At 43.8% G+C, this 21,962-nt stretch overlaps 1 protein-coding gene and 1 long non-coding RNA gene across 6 annotated transcripts in view; both read right to left on the bottom strand.

The window, feature by feature from the left end:
* Window positions 1-11,655, bottom strand: part of USP6NL (USP6 N-terminal like) — a 171,080-nt gene extending 159,425 nt beyond the window's left edge. For 2 of the 5 annotated variants that reach the window (XM_020801066.3, XM_078376457.1), the window contains exon 1: window positions 11,517-11,655. Coding sequence is in view for 1 of the 5 variants with exons in the window: in XM_073002547.2 (XP_072858648.2) it covers window positions 11,095-11,267 (173 nt within the window). In the remaining 4 variants the exon portion in view is untranslated. Of the gene's footprint in view, window positions 1-11,094; window positions 11,391-11,445 lie in introns of those variants that run through there. The other 3 variants (XM_078376456.1, XM_073002547.2, XM_073002548.2) reach the window with 3 other exon arrangements.
* A 443-nt stretch (window positions 11,656-12,098) lies between these two features.
* On the bottom strand, window positions 12,099-21,498 carry LOC144583174 (uncharacterized). The gene is made up of 2 exons (XR_013536822.1): window positions 21,428-21,498; window positions 12,099-19,238 (listed from the first exon to the last, which is right to left on the bottom strand). It is a non-coding gene; the product is annotated as an uncharacterized LOC144583174 (long non-coding RNA).
* Between the last annotated feature and the right edge of the window lie 464 nt (window positions 21,499-21,962).

Below are 21,962 nucleotides of genomic sequence, written 5' to 3'. Positions count from 1 at the left end.
AAAAGGTCATATCTGGGAATTAAATAGAACTACTGTATAGGATGCAGAGTTAAGAGAGAATTTCTGGCTGCACAGCTGGGTGCCTGGAACCAGAACACAGAGGAGAGGAAAATGAAAACCAGATGCTGAATAATGCCCTGGCCACCGAACCTGAAGAAAAGGTCTAACGCAGGATTTCTGCATTCCCAAACAAGCTGCTCTCTTCCAGAGGAAACACAAAAATGTGCAAATTCTACAACCAGTAAGCCTTAAATTATGGATGGTGCATACGTCGTTATTTTCATTCAAGCAAGCTTTACTGCTTAAAACTATAGGTTGTCACCATATATCAAGAGCCACACAAAACATATATAGCACTGACATCACAAATTTACAGATAGGTGTAAGTTGACACACCATCCCTTCTTCCTTGAGATTCTGACACGTTATCATCTTTGCTGCCAAAGCAAATTTTGCTAATTGATAAGTAGTGGTTATTTATTTATTTATTTACTGATTGAGTGATTGATTTGATTTGATTTGATTTGATTTGTATCCCGCCCATCTGGTCTATGCGACCACTCTGAGCGGCAAAGCTGAGCGAGGGCAGTGGGGAGTTTATCCCACAAAAGTCTGAGAATGTCAGCAAGAGATTGACTTTTGATGGTTACTTAAGAAATAATGGAAAATATTTTTCCCTCTCCTGATCCACGAATACAGAATCTTCGAATGCATGGGACTTTATCGTACAGTATCTCCTTATTTTCATTGTTATTTATTTATTTAAAATATTTATTTATTTAAAATATTTAAACACCAGCCTGGCCTGCCATGGGAGGGTGATCCACATCTTGGGAGTAGCAAAAGAGGAGGCTCTCATGTCCTCACCAAACATACCTGTGAAGGTGTTGGGACTGAGAGAAATGCCTCCCTCAATAATTAAAAAACTTTGGCAGGCTTATATAGGAAGATGCAGTCTTTTAGATAACTTGAACCCAAGTTTTATACAGCTCTTTATAGGTCAAAACCAGCACGCTGAATTGGTCCCAGAGACTGACTAGTGGAGCCGTTGTAACAGAGGAGTTATGTGATCTCTCTAACCAGCCCCAGTTAATAATCTTGATGTGGCAATTTGGTCCCACTGTAGTTTCTGAACAATTTCCAAAGGAGCCCTACATAAGACAGTGCTCCAAATGGGGTTATGGAACATGGTCACTTGTGAAAAGTCCACTTGGAGAAGAGAAAAGGTCCATCCAAAGGACACAGACATTGGCCATCAGCTAATGACAAGTGTAGGCTGTCGAATCGGCCTCCTCAGCCACACCAGACGCTGTTCCAAGTCCTCCATACAGAGCATGTTACCATAGTCTCTTGAGACTGAAGGATGCCTAATCAAGGCAGTCCAATGCCATTCACGATGCTCTGGATTGTACTTCCACTGGTCTTTGACCATTGGCCTACGCTCAGTGACATTCATGGGAGGTGACTGCAGTTTACAACTATGATAGTAAACTATCATAGGCAGGGTGAGAAAACATACGTGACACTGATAAAGCAGAGAAAAGCTGCCTGTTTTGTAACTTATAATTAAAGTAACACCACACAGCATACTTCCTAATCAAAGATAAGATGGTTTACATGAGTTGCTTGATTGCATCCGTGATCTTCTGACTGGACCAATGTCATCCTCTGAAGGCGTCTTTCACTGATCTGAGCTACTTACTATGTTAATTGCAGTCCTTATATGATTGGCTTACAACAGGATTAATACAAGCAATTTGCTTCCAGTGGGATGTTTTGCACAAGAAGAAGGTAAAAATGAAACATATGCCTGCTGCTACCCCATAATCTACAAGATCATTTGCATCTCGTTTTTTGACTATATTGTATAACATAAAAACATGCACTGGAAACATGCTCCAGCTCCTGAAACCAGGTTTCCATGGCAGACTCCTCACTCTCTCACATAGTAAAGTGGCACTTTTCAAATTCTGGACGGGGTAAGAATTTACTTATTTCATTTATTTATCTCCGGTTTCCCTTGGCAAGGCCAAGACAGCTGACAACATGCATTTTTAAAAGTGCTGCTGCAACCACAATATATTACAGTTTTGAAACACTATTTAATAAATTATCACAGTAAAACAAATACTGTATTGAAAAACAGACAAATATCCTCTGGGGCAAGACTTGCTTGTGAAACGGGAACGATGGCAGTGGCAGACTACTGCTAATTAAAGGTTTTCTTTGATGATTTCAGGGCAACACATAGCTTCTTTGAGTTGTGTGCACCTCAACAACAGAAATCCTTTAATCAGCAGCAGTCAGCTGTTGCTAACAACATCCTTCCTAGAGGATTTCAGCCAACATGATTTAAAATAACATTTTAAAGTACCAAAACTGAAATAGAATGGCCACCATGAAAAGACCTTTTCTAACTGGTCCATCAAACTCCGATGGCCAATCTAGACAAATGGTCTTTTGTCTGTAGATGTAAGGATACTATAATTGGGAGAGGGACAGCCTGGTTTTCTTAGAAGGGAGTTGCATAGCCTGGGACAGCCAAGAATCCCCTTCTCAGATCCTCACCAAATGCACCTGCGAGGGCGGTGGAACAGAAAAAAGGTGGTTCTTCCCATTTCCAAGTCACAGGCAGGTTCACAGAGGTAAGAGTCCTCCAGGTAACCTAATCATAACTGTAAAAGGCTTTATAGATCATAACTAGCACTCCGATTGCATCTAGGACTGCTAGTCTGTGAAGTTGCTGTAGAAAAGAATTCCTATTTACCCTGCAACTATCTCTGGTCCACAGCCTCACCACCGTATTTTGGACCTACTCAAGATTTCCAAACACTTTCCAAAGGAGGCAGGAACTCAAACAGCACACACCTAAGGCATGTGTGACAACAGCCGGATACAAAATCAGAAGCACATCAGGAATTCCACAACGAGGAAAGATCAGAGAAGCCTCCCCTAAAAGACAGCTTGCACCCCCATTATTGCTATTTCCTTGCAATATGTGTTCAGAGTGCAACGAAGCACATGCCAAATTGATGTGGACTCTCAGCAAGGACCCCACAGGTTTGGTTAATGTCTTACATTTTAAAAAGACTCCAGATAAGGAAGCAGAACCTACATTTCTTCCTCTCGTGCCATAAAGGAGCATCACTACGAAGGAGGATTCAAAGGTACACTCCAAGCCTTGTAAAATGAGGCTCAAAAGCATTCAGGAGACGTGCCATCCTTTTTATTGCAACAACAATAAATACAGAGTCTGGAAATGAATTTGCATATACATACAGTATTTATATGCACAGACACTTTCAAGAGCAGTGCTTCATTGACAAGGAGCCACTTGCATTCTGAACAGCTCCATTCTGAGAGAAACCACATGTGTCCTGCGCACAAATTTATTGCGAACAACTATATATGTCTACTCAGAAGTAAATCTCACTGATTCAAATGAGGTAAAAGGTAACGATTCCCCTTGACATTTAGTCCAGCCATGTCCGACTCTAGGGGGGAGTGCTCATCCCCGTTTCCAAGCCGCAGAGCCAGCGTTTGTCCCAAGACAGTTTCTGTGGTCACGTGGCCAGCGCAACTAGACACGGAACGCTGTGACCTTCCCAGCGTGGTGCTACCTATTTATCTACTTGCATTTACATGCTTTCGAATGGCTGGGTTGGCAAGAGCTGGGACAAGCAACGGGAGCTCACTCCCTCGCGTGGATTCGATCTTACGACAGCTGGTCTTCTGACCTTGCAGCCCAGAGGCTTCTGTGGTTTAACCCACAGCGCCACCACATCAATTCAAATGAGGCTTATTGCCAAATAAGTGGATAAAGGACTGCTGCCTCAAAACACAATTAGGGCCTCGTTAGAGAATATTGGATTTAAGAATCCCAGGCTCCAATTGCCCTTCGGTCACGAATGTTAAACTGTCTGCGATCAGTAAAAGATCGGCAGCCTATTTGGCATGACTTACGATAATACAATAAGGAAATGTTCTGTACAGTGGCCATACTACAAATGAAGTCCAGAAGCTCAGCTGGGGATTTTTTGAACCCTTCATGATCCTACCCTACCCTTCCGCCAATGTTTGGCCCCTGAGGAAACAGTGACTGAGAAGTCATGTGGGAATGCCTCCTTCTGTATAGCCTGAACATCTACTTAAGTTCTGTCTGATTACTTAAAAAATTATTTTATTTATTTACTTATTTATTTTATATCCCGCCTATCTAATCAATTAAGACTACTCTAGGCGGCTTACACCAGCATAAACAACAACAATATGATTAAAAGCAATTTACATAAGGAGGACTTTCAGAAGATAGGCCAAACACTGGGAGAAGAAGGAAAAGGGGGTCAGGAGCTGACAAAGGGGAAGGCCTGCCGAAACATCAATGTTTTTAGTTGTTTTTTGAAAATGCCCAGCGAGGGAGCCGCGCGAATGTTAGGAGGGAGGTTATTCCAGAGGCGAGGAGCCACTGCCGAGAAGGCCCGATTTCTTGTCTTTTCTTTCCGGGCCTCCCTCGGCGTTAGGCTCCTCAGCCTCGCCTCCTGGCTCGCACAGGTGACACGGGTAGATCTTGGTGGGGGTAGGCGTTCCGCCAAGTATCGAGGCCCTAAACCGTTTAGGGCTTTATATGTAAGCATCAACACTTTGAAGTCGATGCGGAAGTGGATGGGCAGCCAATGTAATGTGCCCAGAGTAGGTGAAATGTGTTGGTATTTTTTCACACCGCTAAGAAGTCTGGCCGCCGCATTCTGCACCACCTGTAGTTTCCGCAGCAGCCTCAAAGCTAGCCCCACGTAGAGCGCATTACAGTGGTCTAATCTTGAGATTACGAGCGCATGCACCAAGGTAGTGAGCGCCCCCACCTCAAGATAGGGCCGCAGCTGGGCTATCCGCCTAAGATGGTAAAAGGCGGTTTGGACCACGGACGCCACCTGGTATTCCATGGTGAGCGCTGGGTCCAGATGGATCCCCAGGCTGCGGACCCCGTCCCTGGCGGGGAGGGTCACCCCCCCAAAAGAGAGGGAGTTTCCCAAACCCCCTACTATGGGGGCGCCCACCCTCAGTACCTCCGTCTTGTCCGGGTTCAGCCTCAGCCCGTTCTCCTGCATCCATTGCAGTACGGTCCCCAGGCAGCGCTGAAGGGACAGAACGGCATCTCCTGCAGTAGGTGGAAAGGAGATGTACAGCTGAGTATCATCAGCATACTGATGACACCAAGCCCCACATCCCCGGATGACCCCACCCAGCGGCCTCATATAGATGTTAAACAGCATTGGGGAGATAATCGACCCCTGTGGAACCCCACAATTGAGACTCCACGGGGCCAAGAAATTCTCCCCAAGCTGTACTCTCTGGGGTCAGTCCTCCAAGAAGGAACGGAGCCAGGCCAGCGCCAAACCGCCAAATGTGTAGCAGCCTAACTCCTGAAAAGGATTCTGCAGTGTGACCGTGTGATATTTGTGCAGTTTTTTTTTTGTTGGTTTTTTTTTTGGACTTATATATATCCCCATAGCGCTACAAGCACTCTCCGGGCGGTTTACAATTCCCCCTCACTATTTTAAATTTTAAAAAATACTTTGAATGTGCTGATAGAAAGGTACATTCCAAGTGGCAAAGAAATATTGTAAATTACTTCATGCAGCCTCCTCATCACACATTTCAACCCTGAACTTTTTTTAAAAAAATAGCAGGAACTGCAGATACCGTAAGAATCCCTTGTGGGTTTGTAATTGCCTGGACTCAGCACAAAAAAGGGCGAGAGTCCTCATTAACTTATAAAGTGTATGCAGGTAACAGTGGCGGAAATCCAACAGTAAGTCATAATTAGAGTAGCCCATTGAATTAGTGCAACTTACACATGTGTTGACTCACCACATCCCCATTGATTCAATTAGCCTACTCTTGTACCAGTTTGCTACTGGATTTCAGCCAGTGTACCTTAAGGCAGTAGTCCCCAACCTTGGGCCTCCAGATGTTCTTGGACTTCAACTCCCAGAAATCCTGGCCAGCAGAGGTGGTAGTGAAGGCTTCTGGGAGTTGTAGTCCAAGAACATCTGAAGGCCCAAGGTTGGGGACCATTGCTTAAAGCATGTTTACCTACACATAGGTGGACATGCATGTACCCCACACAACATGATTACAGCTAGAAGGATGGTTTCTTCTGGATTCTGCCTACACATGAAATTAAATGCAGAACTTGGGAACTCTACTTTTTGGACTTCCACTCCCAGAATCCAATATCAAGGAATTCATAGTCCAAAGGAGTAATGTGTTAAATCTGTAATTCTGTAGCTCTTGTAAAAGCTGCAATTTCTATTATCAGATATTTCCTGTAGCTGGAATAATCTTAAGGAAGTCCAAGCAAACCACATTTTGAAGCTCTGGATGTCAGATGATAACATCCCTATAAATATGCTTTGAACTCTAAACTTTGCCGCATTTTTCTACAAAAGCTTTTAAACAACATTTTACTTCCTGTGATTTGCAAATACATGCACTGTGTTTTTATATTCAATGTATTATCTGGTATATGTTTCACATTTGGCATTTTTCCTACTGAGTGCTTTTAAGCACTTAACATACAATGTCTGTGTGTTTGCAATGGTTTGTTGGCCATGGCCAACTTGTTGAAAACAAACAGTAAAATTTCTTTTTCAGAAACGTCATCTTATAATCACCTAAACAGGACAGGGCTTGCTGGGGATTTTTCTGTGAAAAAATATGAAATTCAACAGGACAACCACGTATGCAGAGAAATTTGCCAAGAAAATGAAACAGCCAGGTTTCAAAGTGTGTTTACATGGCATGCAGCTATTTAGCAATGCTGCTGAGCCTCAAAAATCAAAGTGCAACTGACATAAAAAAAAACACCAAACGGGTTCATCCATAGCCCAAACACAGGTAATGAGGTTCTGTTCAACATGTTCCCTTTATTCATTCAGCAGGATGAAGATGAAAAGCTTTGCTAGCAATACAGAATTCGCCTGAATACTTTTCCTATCTAAAGGAACCCCTGCATTTTCCAAACTTGCATGTTGGGGAGAAGAGTTCAGCTAGAAGTAGTATTAGCATGTAGCATTTTCACAAAGCTGATAGAGTCCCCTTTAGCATTTATCCCTGACCAGATGATAGGAAAGTTACTTCTGGGAACCACAGCTCTCTGAATCCCTAAGCCATCATGGCCATGTTACCTACCCTCCAAACTCTAACTTGTCCAAACTCTGTCTTTGATACTGGCCATGCTGTCAGATGGCTGGTCTAGTCCTAATGCTTTAATTACCGTATTTTTCACACCATAAGACACACTTTTTTTCCCACAAAACAGGGGGGGTGGAAAGTCTGTGCGTCTTATGGAGCGAAGAAAACAGATTATAGTTTCCTGTTTTCTTCTCCCAAAAAATTGGTGTGTCTTATGGAGCAAAAAATACAGTAATTGCTAAAGGACATCTTACATGTACCCACTGTGGTCTAGTGTAGTGGTCCCCAACCGTGGGCCTCCAGATGTTCTTGGACTACAACTCCCAGAAGCCTTCACCACCATCTCTGCTGGCTAGGATGTCTGGGAGTTGAAGTTCAAGAACATCTGGAGGCTGAAGGTTGGGGACCACTGGTCTAGTGGATGCAGCAATGGACTAGGACTCTGGAGAGTAGGGTTCAATTCCCTACTCAGCCATGGAAACTCACTGGAGGAGTAGAACTGGTTCAACCACTCCTTAAATCTTATCTTGAAAACCGTGTCAGGATCGCTATGTTGGTTTTGACTTGGCAGCACATAACAACGACAAAGGATATCTTTGGCCTCAGGAAGCCCAAATTCATTCACTACAGATCACAAAACTGCTGCAACCCACAACCACAAAGAGTAAACCAGGCATGGGAGCTGGGTCATGTAGCAGGACCCAGATCCAGAATGTTATGCAAGTGAGGAGATACTCAAAACTAGAGGCAGTCCTTTGTTCAGCATGGCTTGCTCTTGGAAATGCAAGAAGTGCCCCATCCAGGCCAGAAGAACCGTCAAGTTCCTCAACCTGCAGCAAAATCCAGGAAAGGCTTTAGTACCAAATCTGGATGAATATCTAAACCGATATTCATGCCTGAGTCACACAATACTCACCAGCAAGCCTGGCCACTGCAAAAATATTGTGCCCCACTTTGGAACCGGGGCTGTCATTGTGGAAATAGGCTGCTCTATCGCAAGCCTCAATCAGTTCCCTGTAGCCTACAATCAAGCTGCTGGAGGGTTTGTCGGACGCCACACAACAAACACCTGATCTCTCTGCATCAGTATTTACATCATTGTGCCTCTCCTGAACTGTAATTTGGACACAGACATGGTACGTGTCATGAGACCTCTCACTAAATTACATGCTGCTCAAAGTGTGCTCAACTGTAAGCTTTGCCCACTATTGTATTCTTATTAGAAATTCCATTCTAATTACAACTCCACCCGGTTTGAAGAGATGTGCTATTTCAGGAGAGGCAAAGCTATTTGCAAGCAATAGCTTCAACAAGAAAAAAATCTGTGTTTTTGCTTGCCTGTAACCATCAAGATGTATGTTTTATTATTTCCTCAGCTACATACAGTAGGGTCACACCATCTCCGCTCGCATTATATCTCACTGATTTTTATACGTCCGTCTTCTTGGAAGCAAGCTTCTCTGACTTTAAATAAGTTTACATCCATATTTATGGGACTGGAGCCTTTACAAAGCTATATGTGGACTCTGCAGCTAGTGGCACATGCTTGTAGGGATATTCTATTTGCAGGAAATAAAAGCATCAGCACAGCCCTAAGATGACTTAGTTTCTCTACTTTGGCTGATTTCCAGTTTGATTGTATCTCACACATTTTTTTCTACATACTTATGTGCAAAAAAAAAAAGCCCACACACACAGCAAAGAGATCCTCAGGACAAATCCTAATTCTCCTAATCAACCATCCATTATCTAGACATAATTTTACAGAAACTGAAGCAGTTGCCTTCAATTCTACTTTGAGGCACAGTTAATTAAAAAGTCTTTAGGAAAAGAGTACTGAACACAACTGAGGAATGTGGACAGCTGATGACAGCTCATATGTAGGGTCGCCCTAAGTCCAAGGCAACTTGAGGGCACATAACAATAACAACAACCGCCCTGTGAATTAGCAGGTCAAATATTCTACCTTGACAAACCAAGAAATGCTCTAGGTTACACTTAGAGCGTCTCATTTCCTTCCATTTGATAACCTTTCCAGAACTGCTGACAAATCAGGCAAGGAATAATAGAGGAACAGATCAAATATTTGCCAAGACACACCTCCTTTCTCATTCACAGTTTCAATGTATTTACACATCAAAGAATCCCTCAGCAAACTGCTTCTACTAGCTGCTGGGTCAGAAGTTAAAAAGAACAGAATGAGGCTTTGACAGCTTTCAAATAAATGAATGCCTACTATGTTAAAAAAAAAACCTATGTTGCATTAGTCACTCTTGTAACCCAATTCTACACATGCTTAATAACAACTGTGTGCCATCAAGTCAATTCAGACCCTTTTACTCCCAAGCAAATCCCATACAGCTAAATTGAGTTTACCTGGTCTCAAGAAAATATGCCCAGGATTGTATCCTTACTTGTCAGTAAGTGTCATCAAAAGCGGTCACTTCTTGAATAAAAATGGGACAAAACTGAAAGAGTTCTTTGTAAGCCACTCCAGTTCTATCTCAACCCAGTATCAAAAAGAACCCCTAGATGGCTTCATGAAGCAAGTTTCAGAGACTGTTCCAAACTTCTGACAAAGAAAGTCATCCTGAATTTTTAGGACTGGTAATAGGATACCGCGATTCTCTTAAGCCAGCCATTCAGCGACCAGTAAACGCAAATGTTCCCAAAGGCACATCAAGGAAACACCTATGCTATTTAATTAAAACAAAAGGAAGTTGTGTGGTCATTACACAGTACAAACGTAGAAGAATGCAACACCTTTAATAATACTTAAGAACTGCCTCTTCCTAAAGAAAGTGCACGAGGCAGGGAAGCAAAGTTACAGCTGAAAGGCTTCTGCACAAGACAGATTGAGCTGTACCAATCCACTTAAAATACTCTCCCACAAGCCTGACAGGCTGATCCCCTTTTTAACACCAGCTTATTCAAGGAACACAACTACGTAGTCCAGAGTCTTTTGTGTCCAGGTCTCCTTCCACTGCTCTATTCCCCCCTCACACACACTTGACCACGTGGGGGAAAAATCAAAGCCTCTAACAAAGGCAGAGTTTAATTACTGCAAGTGACTTTCCTTCTGATCAATTTTATGCTAACGTTTCAAGGGTGTTTCTTTTCTTTCTTTCTTTTTAATTCCAATTTTAGTTACTACAACTCTGTATTCTGAAATTAGTTTTGATGCAGACGGTGCAAAGTTAAGTGGCACCGGCAGGAAAACACACAGAGAGTAAGACAAGGGGGTACCCTCTAATATAACCCACCACGATGCTGTCAGAGGAATGAGGAGTGCAATTTGTACACCCGTCATCAACAAAGGGTGGCCAAGGTGAATACACACACACACACACACAAATAGGGAAAACAAATTAACACACACAGTGTTTCCAGATTCCCACGGTCCCAGTTCAAGGAAACAGCAGAAAATCCCTTTCACAACTCAGAAGCTGGGCAACATCACTCCTTTTAAGGCCAACTTACCTGGAAGTGGACACCCCACCCCCCTCACCCCCCTGGGGCTTCTGAATAAATAGGCACAGAACTGTGCTGCAAAATCAGGCCGATGGGGCAATTTAAAGACACCCACTCCTCATTTAATAAATAAAATTATAGATTTTTGTCCCCACTCTGCTCATTTCAGATTCCCCCTCTGCAGAACTCTGGTTCAACTTTCATCATCCTTGTCCCCCCCTCCACGTGCACCTCAACATGCCCCCATTTCAGAGGCTCCCCCCCTTTACAATCTCCTTTAAATCTGACCCCCCATAAGCAACCCTCTACTTTCCCCCCCCATGCAGTTTCCCAAGAAATGGGTCAGATCCTATCCCCCCCACCCCAAAAAAGGAAACCTTGCCACTCCCACTCTTGTCCACCACCCCCCCACAAAAAAAGTCGACCCACCATAAAAAGAGGGCGAGCGCCTCCCCTTTCTCTCCACCACACCGTCGAGGGTCCCTCCTCTCTTCGGCCTCCTCCTCCCCCCCACCAAGGGCAGAAGTGGGAGGGTCCAAGGCGAACCCACCCACCCCTATTTTTCTAGAGTAATGGAGAATCCCAGCTCCACAGGCAGGCATCGCTTGAGGAAACTCTCGCCCCTCATTGGACCGCCGGGGAGGGCGCGTGGAATGAGCCAGCCCAACCCGCCGACCCCTCCCCCTTTAAGGAATGGAATAGCCCACCCGGCAAAGGGCTTATAAGGAGGCCTGAGCTTCACCCCCCCGTCCCATTTCGGTCTCTCTCCCCCCCACGTACCCCGCCTCAAATGGAAAAGTCCGAGAAGAGCAGAACTCCCCCCCCCGTGCGCCCCTTTCCGGGCTCCTTACCTCACCGCCTCGGCCTCCCGCTCCTTCCGGGGCCTCGTCCCGCCTCCTCCCCACGGCTCTTTTCCCAGCTTAGTGCCCGGGACATTGGCCTCCAACCAGGAAGTGGCCCGGTGTGACACCTACTCTTCGCTGCCATGGCAACACTGCCCCCGCCCGCCGGGTTCGGGACAGGAGCAGCCTCGCCCCAGCCGCGCGCCGCTCATAGGGCGCTCCCAGGCCGGGCGCCATCTTGGGCCGCTACGGGCGCCGGCGGGGGACATGATGCTGTCAAAGTCGCAACCCAACCCCGCTCGCCTGGGGTGTGCATAGGCCGCTTTCAGGACGGCCGCCATCTTGGGCCGAAGCGAAGCTCCTCCCACTTAGGGGCGTGCTTGAGAAGGCAGGGCAGCTATTTTGATCTCAACAGAGCAAGCGGCTGGTTTAACTTTTTGCTTAGGCAGCACGTTGTTTTGCTGCTTTTTGCTGGGTTAGCTAAATTTTCTAGCCCCGGAGGGTGGGGGAGTGGAAAGGCGAGCCATTTCCCGCCCTTGCGCTGCCGTGCTTCAGTGTGTATTGTATTTAATGTGCTGTTTTTAAGGCCATGATCCTCTTATCTAGGAGTAATCCGCGAGAAGGACAGTGGCTTATATCTGAGAAGATAAATAGGATCCAGCTATAAAAATTAGGCTATTACAGTACCAGCTCATTTAGCAGCGGTTTTGTCCCATGTTATCAAAATATTGCACTGTAAGGCTTTGGAATAGACCTCACCATTACTGTATCATTATTACTTATTTAAAATATTTATACCCTGCCTTTCTCCTCAAGAGAACCCAAGGTGGCTCACAATATCAAAACAAACTATAAAAATTAAAGAAAAAAATACAATATAAAAAGAATTAAATATACAGTATCTATAAATTTTAAATATGATTTTCATTTATGCTTATATCTTTCCTCCAAAGAGCTGAAAGTTCTTTGTGTGCTGTCAAATCAGTTATGACTTATGGCAGCCATTTCCAGAGTTTTCTAAGTAGGAAATACAGTGGTGCCTCACGGGATGATTAATCTAGACGATGAGTTTTTGCGATCGCTGTTGCGCTTCGCAAAACGATGGTTTCCTATGGTTGATTTTCGCTAGACAATGATTTTCCCATTGGAACACATTGAATATAGTGTATTTCAATGCATTCCAATGGGGAACCACGCCTCGCAAAACGATGGTTTCCTATGGGCGATTTTCGCTAGATGACAATTTTCCCACTGGACCGCATTGAGTAGATTTCAATGCATTCCACTGGGGGACCGCGCTTCGCAAAATGATGTTTTCACAACACAGCGATTTTCACAGAACGGATTAACATCATTTAGCGAGGCACCACCTTACTCGGAAGTGGTTTACTACGTATTCCCTTTTTCTGGGGCACCCGGGAACTGTCCAACTTACCCAAGACCACAGGCTGGTTGCACTCCCAGGAAGCACAGTGGGGAATTGAACTCCCAACCTCTGGTTCTGCACCCAGGTGCCTGAACTACTGAGCTATACAGGGTTTGAATCTCCATTAAGTCATGCCATGGGATGTGTGTGGCAATAGTAAATAATCATATGCCATCAAGTCAACTCTGACTTATGGTACCCTTTCAGGGTTTTCCAGGTAGAGAATACTCAGAAGTGATTTACCCTTCCCTTCCTCTGGGGGCAGCTCTGGGACTCTGCAGTTTGGCCGAGCCACACAGACTGGCCCTACTCAAAGGAAGCACAGTCAGAAATTCAACTCAGAACCTCTGGCTCCACAACCAAGATACCTAAACCACTGAGCTATCTGGCCAGCCTGCAATGGTAAAACCATTCCCTTGGTTTTCACATTGAAAATCATATTAGAGTCCCTGTAAGTGGAATGTAAATCTGGGCAGCACATGAGAACAAGGAGCAGACCCACTGAATCAATGGGAACTTGGTGAGTCAACACTTATATAAATTCCTTTGATTAAGTGGATCAACTTTCATTAGAGTTAGAAATCGTCTCAATTTATTCACCACTGCAAGCGGTGTTCAGTGGTTTGGTGCCCCACCTCCTCTGGTGGGCTCCCACTCAGAAGCAGAGTCCAGGGGAAGCAGGGCAGGGAAGATGGGACACTGGTTCTGAGTGGGCACTGCTGAAGGGGTTGGTGTGCCTAACATCTGTTGCGATGATAATCAAGACAAACCACCAAAGCAAATGGTTCATGACCATCTCTAATTGGGACTAACAATTGGATTTAGCACATTTTTCTCTTAGTACTATAGAAATGCAAAGGTGGAAGAGATGGCTAGGCTCATCACCATACAACGCCTTTCATTTACCCTTAACAATAACGCTGTGAGGTAAGTTAGGATGAGAGTGCCCGGCTCAAGTTCATCCCAGGAGTTTCCTGGGCCAATAGTTCATGGATTCTCCAGTTTCTAAGTCCAGCACTTAACCACTTGCACCGCATGTGGATCTCATATGGATCAGGCTGTCACAGAAGTGATCAAGATCAACTCCCAGTTGTTGACATGGAGAAGGAAGATAAATTGGCAGTGTCAGGAAGCAGATGCAGCGGGGCAATGCGCTTCTGAAGACTAGCTGTACAAGCCTAAAGGAGAAGGTACCCTTGCAAATGTCCTAAAATGACAACCCCCTGCTGTTGGGCCTTTAAAGGGCATTTGTGGCATAAAGCAGTGAAAGGCAGTGTGAGAGAAAAACTGCCACTTGGGAGACCTGGGGTCAAATCTCTGTTGGCTAAGGAAACTCACTGGGGGAGTGGCAGTGGTAAAATCACTCCTACAAATATTTCACACACCTTGAAAAACTCTATTGGGGTTGCTATGCATCAGATGTAACTTGATGGCATATAACAAAATATTTGCTTGTTTCTAATTGATATGCTCGGTCTGCATGCCAGATTGCACTCCTATAATGTACGTTTATTTGTTGCAATGAAGTTTGGAAGAGGACACATAGTAAATGGGCCCGTGCTGTTCTTTTTCTGGGCTGCATTCCCATAAACTGTTGTCCAGTTCAAGTCTTCTTCATAAATCGTGGCTCTTCCTTCACCCTTGCTCACTCCTTTGTCTCTTCCTGCTTCCAACTGGCAGCATTTCTCTGGGAATTCAAGGTTCAGTTACACTGATCTAGCCATTCTTATTGCCACCTGTCCTCTGAATCAAAACACACACTGCCAGTTAGCCACATGCTGACCGACTGATAAAAGAAGTTATTTTGGTCAATAAAGATTTCCTCCATCTCCCTGTTGGCTGGACCATTTTCCAATTATCTGTTTCCTCCTTACATCTTCTCTGCTTTCTGCAGTAACCCCATCCTGCCTGCTTCTCTCTTTTATTCCACCTCTCCCCAAATATCTCTGTTTCACATAATCTCTTAGTTCTGCATTCGTTTTGGGCTGTCTCATTAGATCAAAATTCCACCACACGTCTGAAATCAAAATCCAAAATAGGACAGAAGAAAGGAGGCCAAGAGAAAGGAGGTATGATTCCATGCTGGGGTGTGTAAAATAAATCGATAAGAAGAACAGAAGGGTGCTTTGATGCATGTCTGTATTACTTTTTAATATATAAGTTTTATAGCTATTATTGAACATAAACCCTATCAGGATGGGGGCACTAAAATTAAGCAGGAGATGTAAAAGAAAAGCAACGGGTTAAATTTTTAATGCCTACAAAAGTTTTCAGTAAATACATTTGCTGGCACTAAAAATTTAAAAAAAGCCCATAAAGAGTCTGCAAGAGGCAAACTTACAGTAAAAAGCAGGGCTCAGAAATATTATTTTAGCCAGCACAGCCAGAGCTCACTGGAGAAAGTCCTGTCCCTTCCAGTTTATGTTACTGCAGTGGCCAACCAGAAGCCCACCAGCAGGACCTGAATGCAAGGGTGCCCTCTGTCCCATGCTCCCCAGCAAGTGATACAGACAGGCTTATGACCACTGATACTAGACAGGATCCATACCCACTATGATAGGTAACTAGGATTAATAGTTCTGTTCTCTATAAAGATGACTGCTTTGTTTAATTTACTGTAATTAAGATAGTTCTATCCCGCCTTTCTACCACAAAGCTGTGCAAGCAGGCAGCCATCACTCATGGCACTAAATGGTACACTTAATCACCCTGTGCTGTGTGAAGAATTCCATGTTTTATTTTGTACCCTCAACCCATCACCTTTCAGCCTCCGTGAATACCAGTTTGAGTGTCCCAAAGGGGGGAAAAATCTCCTCCTCCTCCATTTATGTACTACACTCCATGTCGTGAGCTTCCACCTCTCCCACTTTCCCTTTTCTTTCTGATTTTGAACACCATAACTTTTCGTTCTAGTGAAAATGTCCCAACCTCTTGATCGTTTCTGGGTTTCCTCTGTTTCTACTTTTCGACACCTATTTCAGCTCTGCTGTACTTCCCTTTGGGGAGAGCATTCCATTCCATCCAATACTATAACTGAGAAAATATTTCCACACATGCACCCTCATTGCCAGCCAACCATCATCTTCATGGTCAGGGATGCATGTGAAAGGTCTCCTGTCAGTGATCTGAGAACAGAGAAAGGGATCTACGAAGACAATGGCAGTGAGTGCTTTGCTTACAACAACCCTAAATGGTAGGCCAGTATTATTGTCCCCTTCATGTTGCTAGGATGTTACATTTCCCCACCACGAAGCTGAAAGGAGCAAAAACCACCACCCTCCCTTGTTTTTGTGCAAAGATAATTTCATCTGGAGGAGGAACACATCCAGCCTGTGGCCTTCTACATTCCCCATCCTTACTCTGCACTCAAGAGTCTTGGATTCGGGTCATGTCTCTGCGTTAGAATTTACAGAATATAGAAAGACAGCTCAGTATCATTGTTTTGGAGGGCTGCATCCAAAGTCACAATAGCTGTCATGACACCCAGCCTCTGGTGGAGGGGGGGGAAGATGGTTAAGGATAACTGAGACAACCTGATTGATTGATTGATTGATTGATTGATTGATTGATTGATTGATTGATTGATTGATTGATTGATTGATTGATTGATTGATTGATTAGGCATCCTTCAGTATCGAGAGACTATGGGAATGTGCTCTATATGGAGGACTTGGAACAGCGTCTAGTGTGGTGCAGGAGGCCAATTCGAGAGTGACCATCCCTTCCACATTGAAGACAAATACAATCTGTCCCCTGTCCAGCTCCCTGGTTTTGCTGCTTTTGTGACTTCCTCTTTGCCTCAGCCTGCTGGACAAGGGTCTCTTCAAATTGGGAGAGGCCGTGATGCACTGCCTGCCTCCAGGCTGAATGTTCAGATGTCAAGGTTTCTCATCTGTTGAGGTCCATTCCTAAGGCTTCCAGATCCCGCTTGCAGATATCCTTGTATCGCAGCTGAGAGAACCTAAGTGAAGTCAAACTCACACCATGTGTGAGGAACCTTCTGCGCTTCCTATTAATGTGAAGTCAAAACATCAACCAATATTGCTTAAGTCTCAAATGCTTATTATAATGTGCTGTTGAATGTGTTATGAAATAAAGCTTTATTCATGGGAGACAGGCGTTATCAAACATGTTGACCTGATATAGAATGCCCAAGGCACAGAAGAGGGAGGCATAACCTTGATCCCACCTGATGAAAGGGATCAATGCAGATGCCAGCTTTATAAAAGAAACCTAATCATATGGTTCACTTGTGAAACAAATTAAGATTTAAAAATTCAGAGTTGAATAAGACTTTTAATGGGCCAGCAAAATATATTTCAAATGTGTGCTTTACTTTAAGGATTCTTCATGAACCTGGGTGTTTCGAAACTTGAAAGAGTTCTGTATGACTTGAACCTTCACTCTTTTTATGACATTTTGACGACCTAGGAAAAGCATGATCCAAATTTTCTAGAAGGTATCAACCAAGAACCTTTAAATCTGTAATCCTTCCCTTACATACCTATGTGTGGGTCAATCACACTGAGGCTAAATAAAGAGTCTAAAAAGGGAAGTCCCGCATAGTGAATAAAATGTTGTTTTCTTTTGTTAAGACATTCAATCATCTCTCTCATCTGTAGCAAAAACCAAAAATAAACCCCAGGGAAACTCCTTGAGGCTGTATGGATCCATGAGTCACTGGGAACCAAACCTGCACAACAGAAAGAAGACAAACGTCCTCTGGGCAGAACCTTTGCATCCATCTGGATGTGGCCCAATAATTGATGTAACAGAAACATAAAGGAAGCCAGCTGTCTCGTATTCTATTATATCTCAATTAAATCCCTATCAGGTTCACAGATCTGTGGCCTGATTCTCAGCAGAAAAAGCAGGGTCTGGTCCATTGCCATTTCAGTAGAGGAGACTTACTTGATCAATTACACCTTTATTTCTTTATTCATTCATTTCTAAAGCCTTGACAGAAACATAGTCATGCCCCAGCTATTCCTTGATAAGACAGCCCCCCCCCCTTTTAAGCTCCAAGGGCATGTTTGTGTGTATTACATATTTATGTAATTTGATGTATACTTTGCTCTTCCTAATATGGGTTCATTGTCAGCAATACCTAATGTAAGACAGTACAGGTGTCTGCTAAAATATAAGAAAATTGCAGATAAGCAGCAGTATATGACCAACACTTCCCTCTCATCTGTATTTTATTTTATTACTTTATGTATTTAAAATATTTTAACCTGCCTTTCTCCTTATAAAGAACCCAATGCAGTATATATCATTGAAATACAATATTTAAATCTAAAAACAGTAAATATACAGATCCTAAAAATGCCACACTTAAAAAAATAGTAAACAAAAGCAACACCAGAAACACATTGAAATCAGTAAAAGGCACAACCATCCATTTAAGAACCCCACTCAGACAGCCAATCACTCAGAGAAAGCTTGCCTGGTGAGAAAAGTCTTCGCTTGCTCACGGAAGGACAGCCAAGATGGAGCAAGGCTGGCCTCCAGTGGGAGGCCATTCCAAAATCTTGGAGCAGCCACAGAGAAGCCCCTCTCCTGGGTCTCCACCAAATGCAACTGTGAAGGTGGCAGGACCTAGAAAAAGACCTCCTCTCTATAGCAAAACAGGGAAACTCATTGAGGCAGTATGGATCCATGAGTCACTGGGAACCAAACACATAACAGAAAGAAGCCAAACACCTTCTGGGCAGAACCTTTGCATCCATCTGGATGTGGCCCAATAATTGATGCAACAGAAACAGGTTTGGTTGTTGTGGGTTTTTCAGGCTCTTTGGCTGTGTTCTGAAGGTTGTTCTTCCTGACGTTTTGCCAGTCTCTATGGCCGGCATCTTCAGAGGACTGGAGTAGGAACTCTGTCCATGCTCTGTTGCTGTTTGTTGGATAGTTGAGTATTTATAGCTGTGGGAACAGCTTTTGTCTTTTTTCAGGACATAGGGTGATCAGCGTGTTTTTTGTTGTGATAAGGGGGGGAGAGATTATCTGTTACTTTGATTGAAGGGTGTCTTTAGCTGGTCTTTTTTGTGCAATGATGCCTGATTCTTGCGGCTGGGTAGAGTTCATTGACCTTTTGCAGGCTGTATTTTTCAATATTGGAAGCCAAGCCGTGTTTAGTTTTAGGTCTTCTTCCTATTTGTTGAAATTCTGTTGATGTTTATGGATTTCAGTGGCTTCCCTGTGCAGTCTAACATAGTGGTTGCTGATATTGTCCAGTACTTCAGTATTTTGAAATAGAATTTCATGTCCAACTTGTTTTAGGGCATGTTCAGCTACTGCTGATTTTTCTAAAAATAAAAATAAAAAAAATAAAACTCTGTTTTAATTGCTGCCCCACAACATGTGGGGAGCCAACTAGATGTATAATTTAAGCAATTTCTAAAACCAGGAGGCCACTACCAAGAAAGCTCTGACATGTGTGGAGGTCCTAAAAGCTACACTAATTTATGGGTGACTACTTTTATAGTTGCCTATAAAATCCTATCTCTGTATTTTCAAGTCACATCCAGTCAGGTAAGCTTTCACCAAGCAGTCTGATCTGTTGGTAGCAACAACTCACTTCGGTAGTATTATCTAGTTCCAAAGGTTGTATTTTAAAAGGAATGTATTGCTTTACACATTATTTCTCAGCACCCAGGTTGCAATTATTGTCATTGTGGCTCTAAACATACAGCTAATTCATAGAATGGTGTTATTACTGCACTGTTGTCAGCCATGGGCCAGAAAAACAGAGGAAAATACTTCCTGGTGATCATTCCAGTGACGTTATGAGCTCGCTGTAACTAGTCCGGCTGCATTGTTTCATTGAGACATTTTGAATCCGCCGAAGTTTGCAGACACTCTTTAAAAGCTGCTCTATAGAGCAGTGGTCATCAACCTTGGGCCTCCAGATGTTTTTGGACCAACTCCCAGAAATCCTGGCCAGAAAAGGTGGTGGTGTAGGCTTCTGGGAGTTGTAGTCCAAGAACATCTGGAGGCCCAAGGTTGGGGACCACTGCTATAGAGCATATACTGCAGTAATCTAACCGGGAGGTAACCAAAGCATGTGTCACAGCAGTCAGACTAGACACATCCAGGAACCGGCACAGCGACTGCACTAATTTTAAGTGTGCAAATGCACACTGTTAAAACTGGGGCATCCAGCCTCAGAGTTGAATCCAGGAGCACACACAAGCTGCAAACTTGAGTTTGTAGTGGGGAGCATAAAGCCATCCAGGTAATCCATCTTTAGTGTTATCGGGCCCCCCACTCTCATTTTAGCAGCATGTTGGCACATGGAAAAATAACATTTTGTTACAGGGCCACCAGTGTACAGTACACTAAGGGCTCAGTCACACGTGAGAAAAGAAACCCAGTTATACCAGTTCTTTTCATCCCTCTGTTTTATCGATACATTACTGTATTTTTTGCACCATAAGACTCACTTTTTTCCCACAAAACAGGGGCGTGGAAAGTCTGTGCATCTTATGGAGCGAAGAAAACAGATTATATTTTCCTGTTTTCTTCTCCTAAAAAATCGGTGCGTCTTATGGAAAGGTGCGTCTTATGGAGCGAAAAATACGGGTATTTTCAGTGGTAAAGTGGGATACATATTGGCAGGAGCATTTACACTGCTTTGGATTGCATTGCTACATTTCTTTCTACAGGTATTTGAATCGTTATAGCGGGCCACATGGCTCTTCAATTTTGTATCAATTCATTTTCTCTATTGTTTCTTGGGGCAATCAGGCCCCCCTTGTCCTTTTTTTAAAAAAATACAACAGTGATATATCACTAGAGTTGTACGAGCCTTCTCTCCTCCTCCCCTTTTCCCTTCCCTCCTTTACTCACTTATCCCCTTTTTCTTATTTCCCTGCATATCTCTCCCTCTCAGCTCTTGGCTCCCCCCTCTTTTGCAGTGTTGGGAGGAGAAAGTGGGTTTTAAAAGATGTGCAAAGTATTGTGAAGAGCAGGATTTTTAAAAAGAGAGAAGATGTTAATGCTTTGCCCTTTCCTATACAATTCAAAGCAGGATATATCCCTTTCTCAAGCCCTCATTTGCCCTCAAGGGAGGGGGAAGGCTCTTTTCTTCTGAGCAATGTATTCATGTTGTTTTTGTGGCAGTGCTATGATTTACTGATATCCCTTTTTTTAAAAAAAACCACTTTAAGGGTACAAGCACAGTGGCCATGAAGTGGCCACAGTGCCCCAAAACCTGATCCCTTCACGAAGGAAATAAATCGACAGCGACAATCACACATATGGAAACAATAGGAAATGAAGCAATACATGATCGGTGCATTTAAAAACAACCCTCCCAGTGAAGAGATAATAAACGGATTGCTGTGGCAAATGAATCAAAATGTTAGCCCTGCATCATGTGAACGGAAAATTTCGAAACGATTCAAATAACGGCCAAAACAGTATAACTGGAATGAAGGCTCCCTCTAAGCTACACGGCTGCACAGACATGAGCACAGCACGCACACACACATACCCCTCTCTCGGTGCAGCATTTCTCCTCCTCCACACACCCGCAAGGTGTGTTTCCGTCCCCTTTCATTCCAATTGCAGCTGAACCCTGCACAGGGAGCAGAGTCACTGAAGGGGTGGAGTCACATGCAAGAGGGGCAGAGCAGGGTTTAAAATGAGAGGGAATGTTGACTGGGGTTCTTTTTGCAAGTGTGATTGTGCCCTAAGCTAGCATCTGTATCAGAAGCTTTGTGTTTCCTCTGATGAATACTGTATTCCATAAGAAGACTTAGGATCGTACACACAAAAACCTTTCCCGTTGGAATTGATACGCTCCTTGAAGCAAGCATTCCCAAGCCCTACCACCAATAAGAAGCTGACACTGAAGATATATATTTATGGAAAATCTAATAAGCATGGGGGCTTGGTAAAGTGCCCGGTGGCAGCCTTCAGCTTCACATTTTGGCAATGAAGCTGAAGAATTTGAGAATGAAACTTAGACAAGAACAAGGGTCCCCTGGGAATAAGCAGCCAAGAGGGTGGTCAGGGGAAAAAAGGGG

The sequence above is a fragment of the Pogona vitticeps genome, chromosome 5, assembly GCF_051106095.1.
Source record: "Pogona vitticeps strain Pit_001003342236 chromosome 5, PviZW2.1, whole genome shotgun sequence".
Lineage (NCBI taxonomy): Eukaryota > Metazoa > Chordata > Lepidosauria > Squamata > Agamidae > Pogona > Pogona vitticeps.
This window is presented reverse-complemented; position numbering and strand designations above follow the sequence as displayed.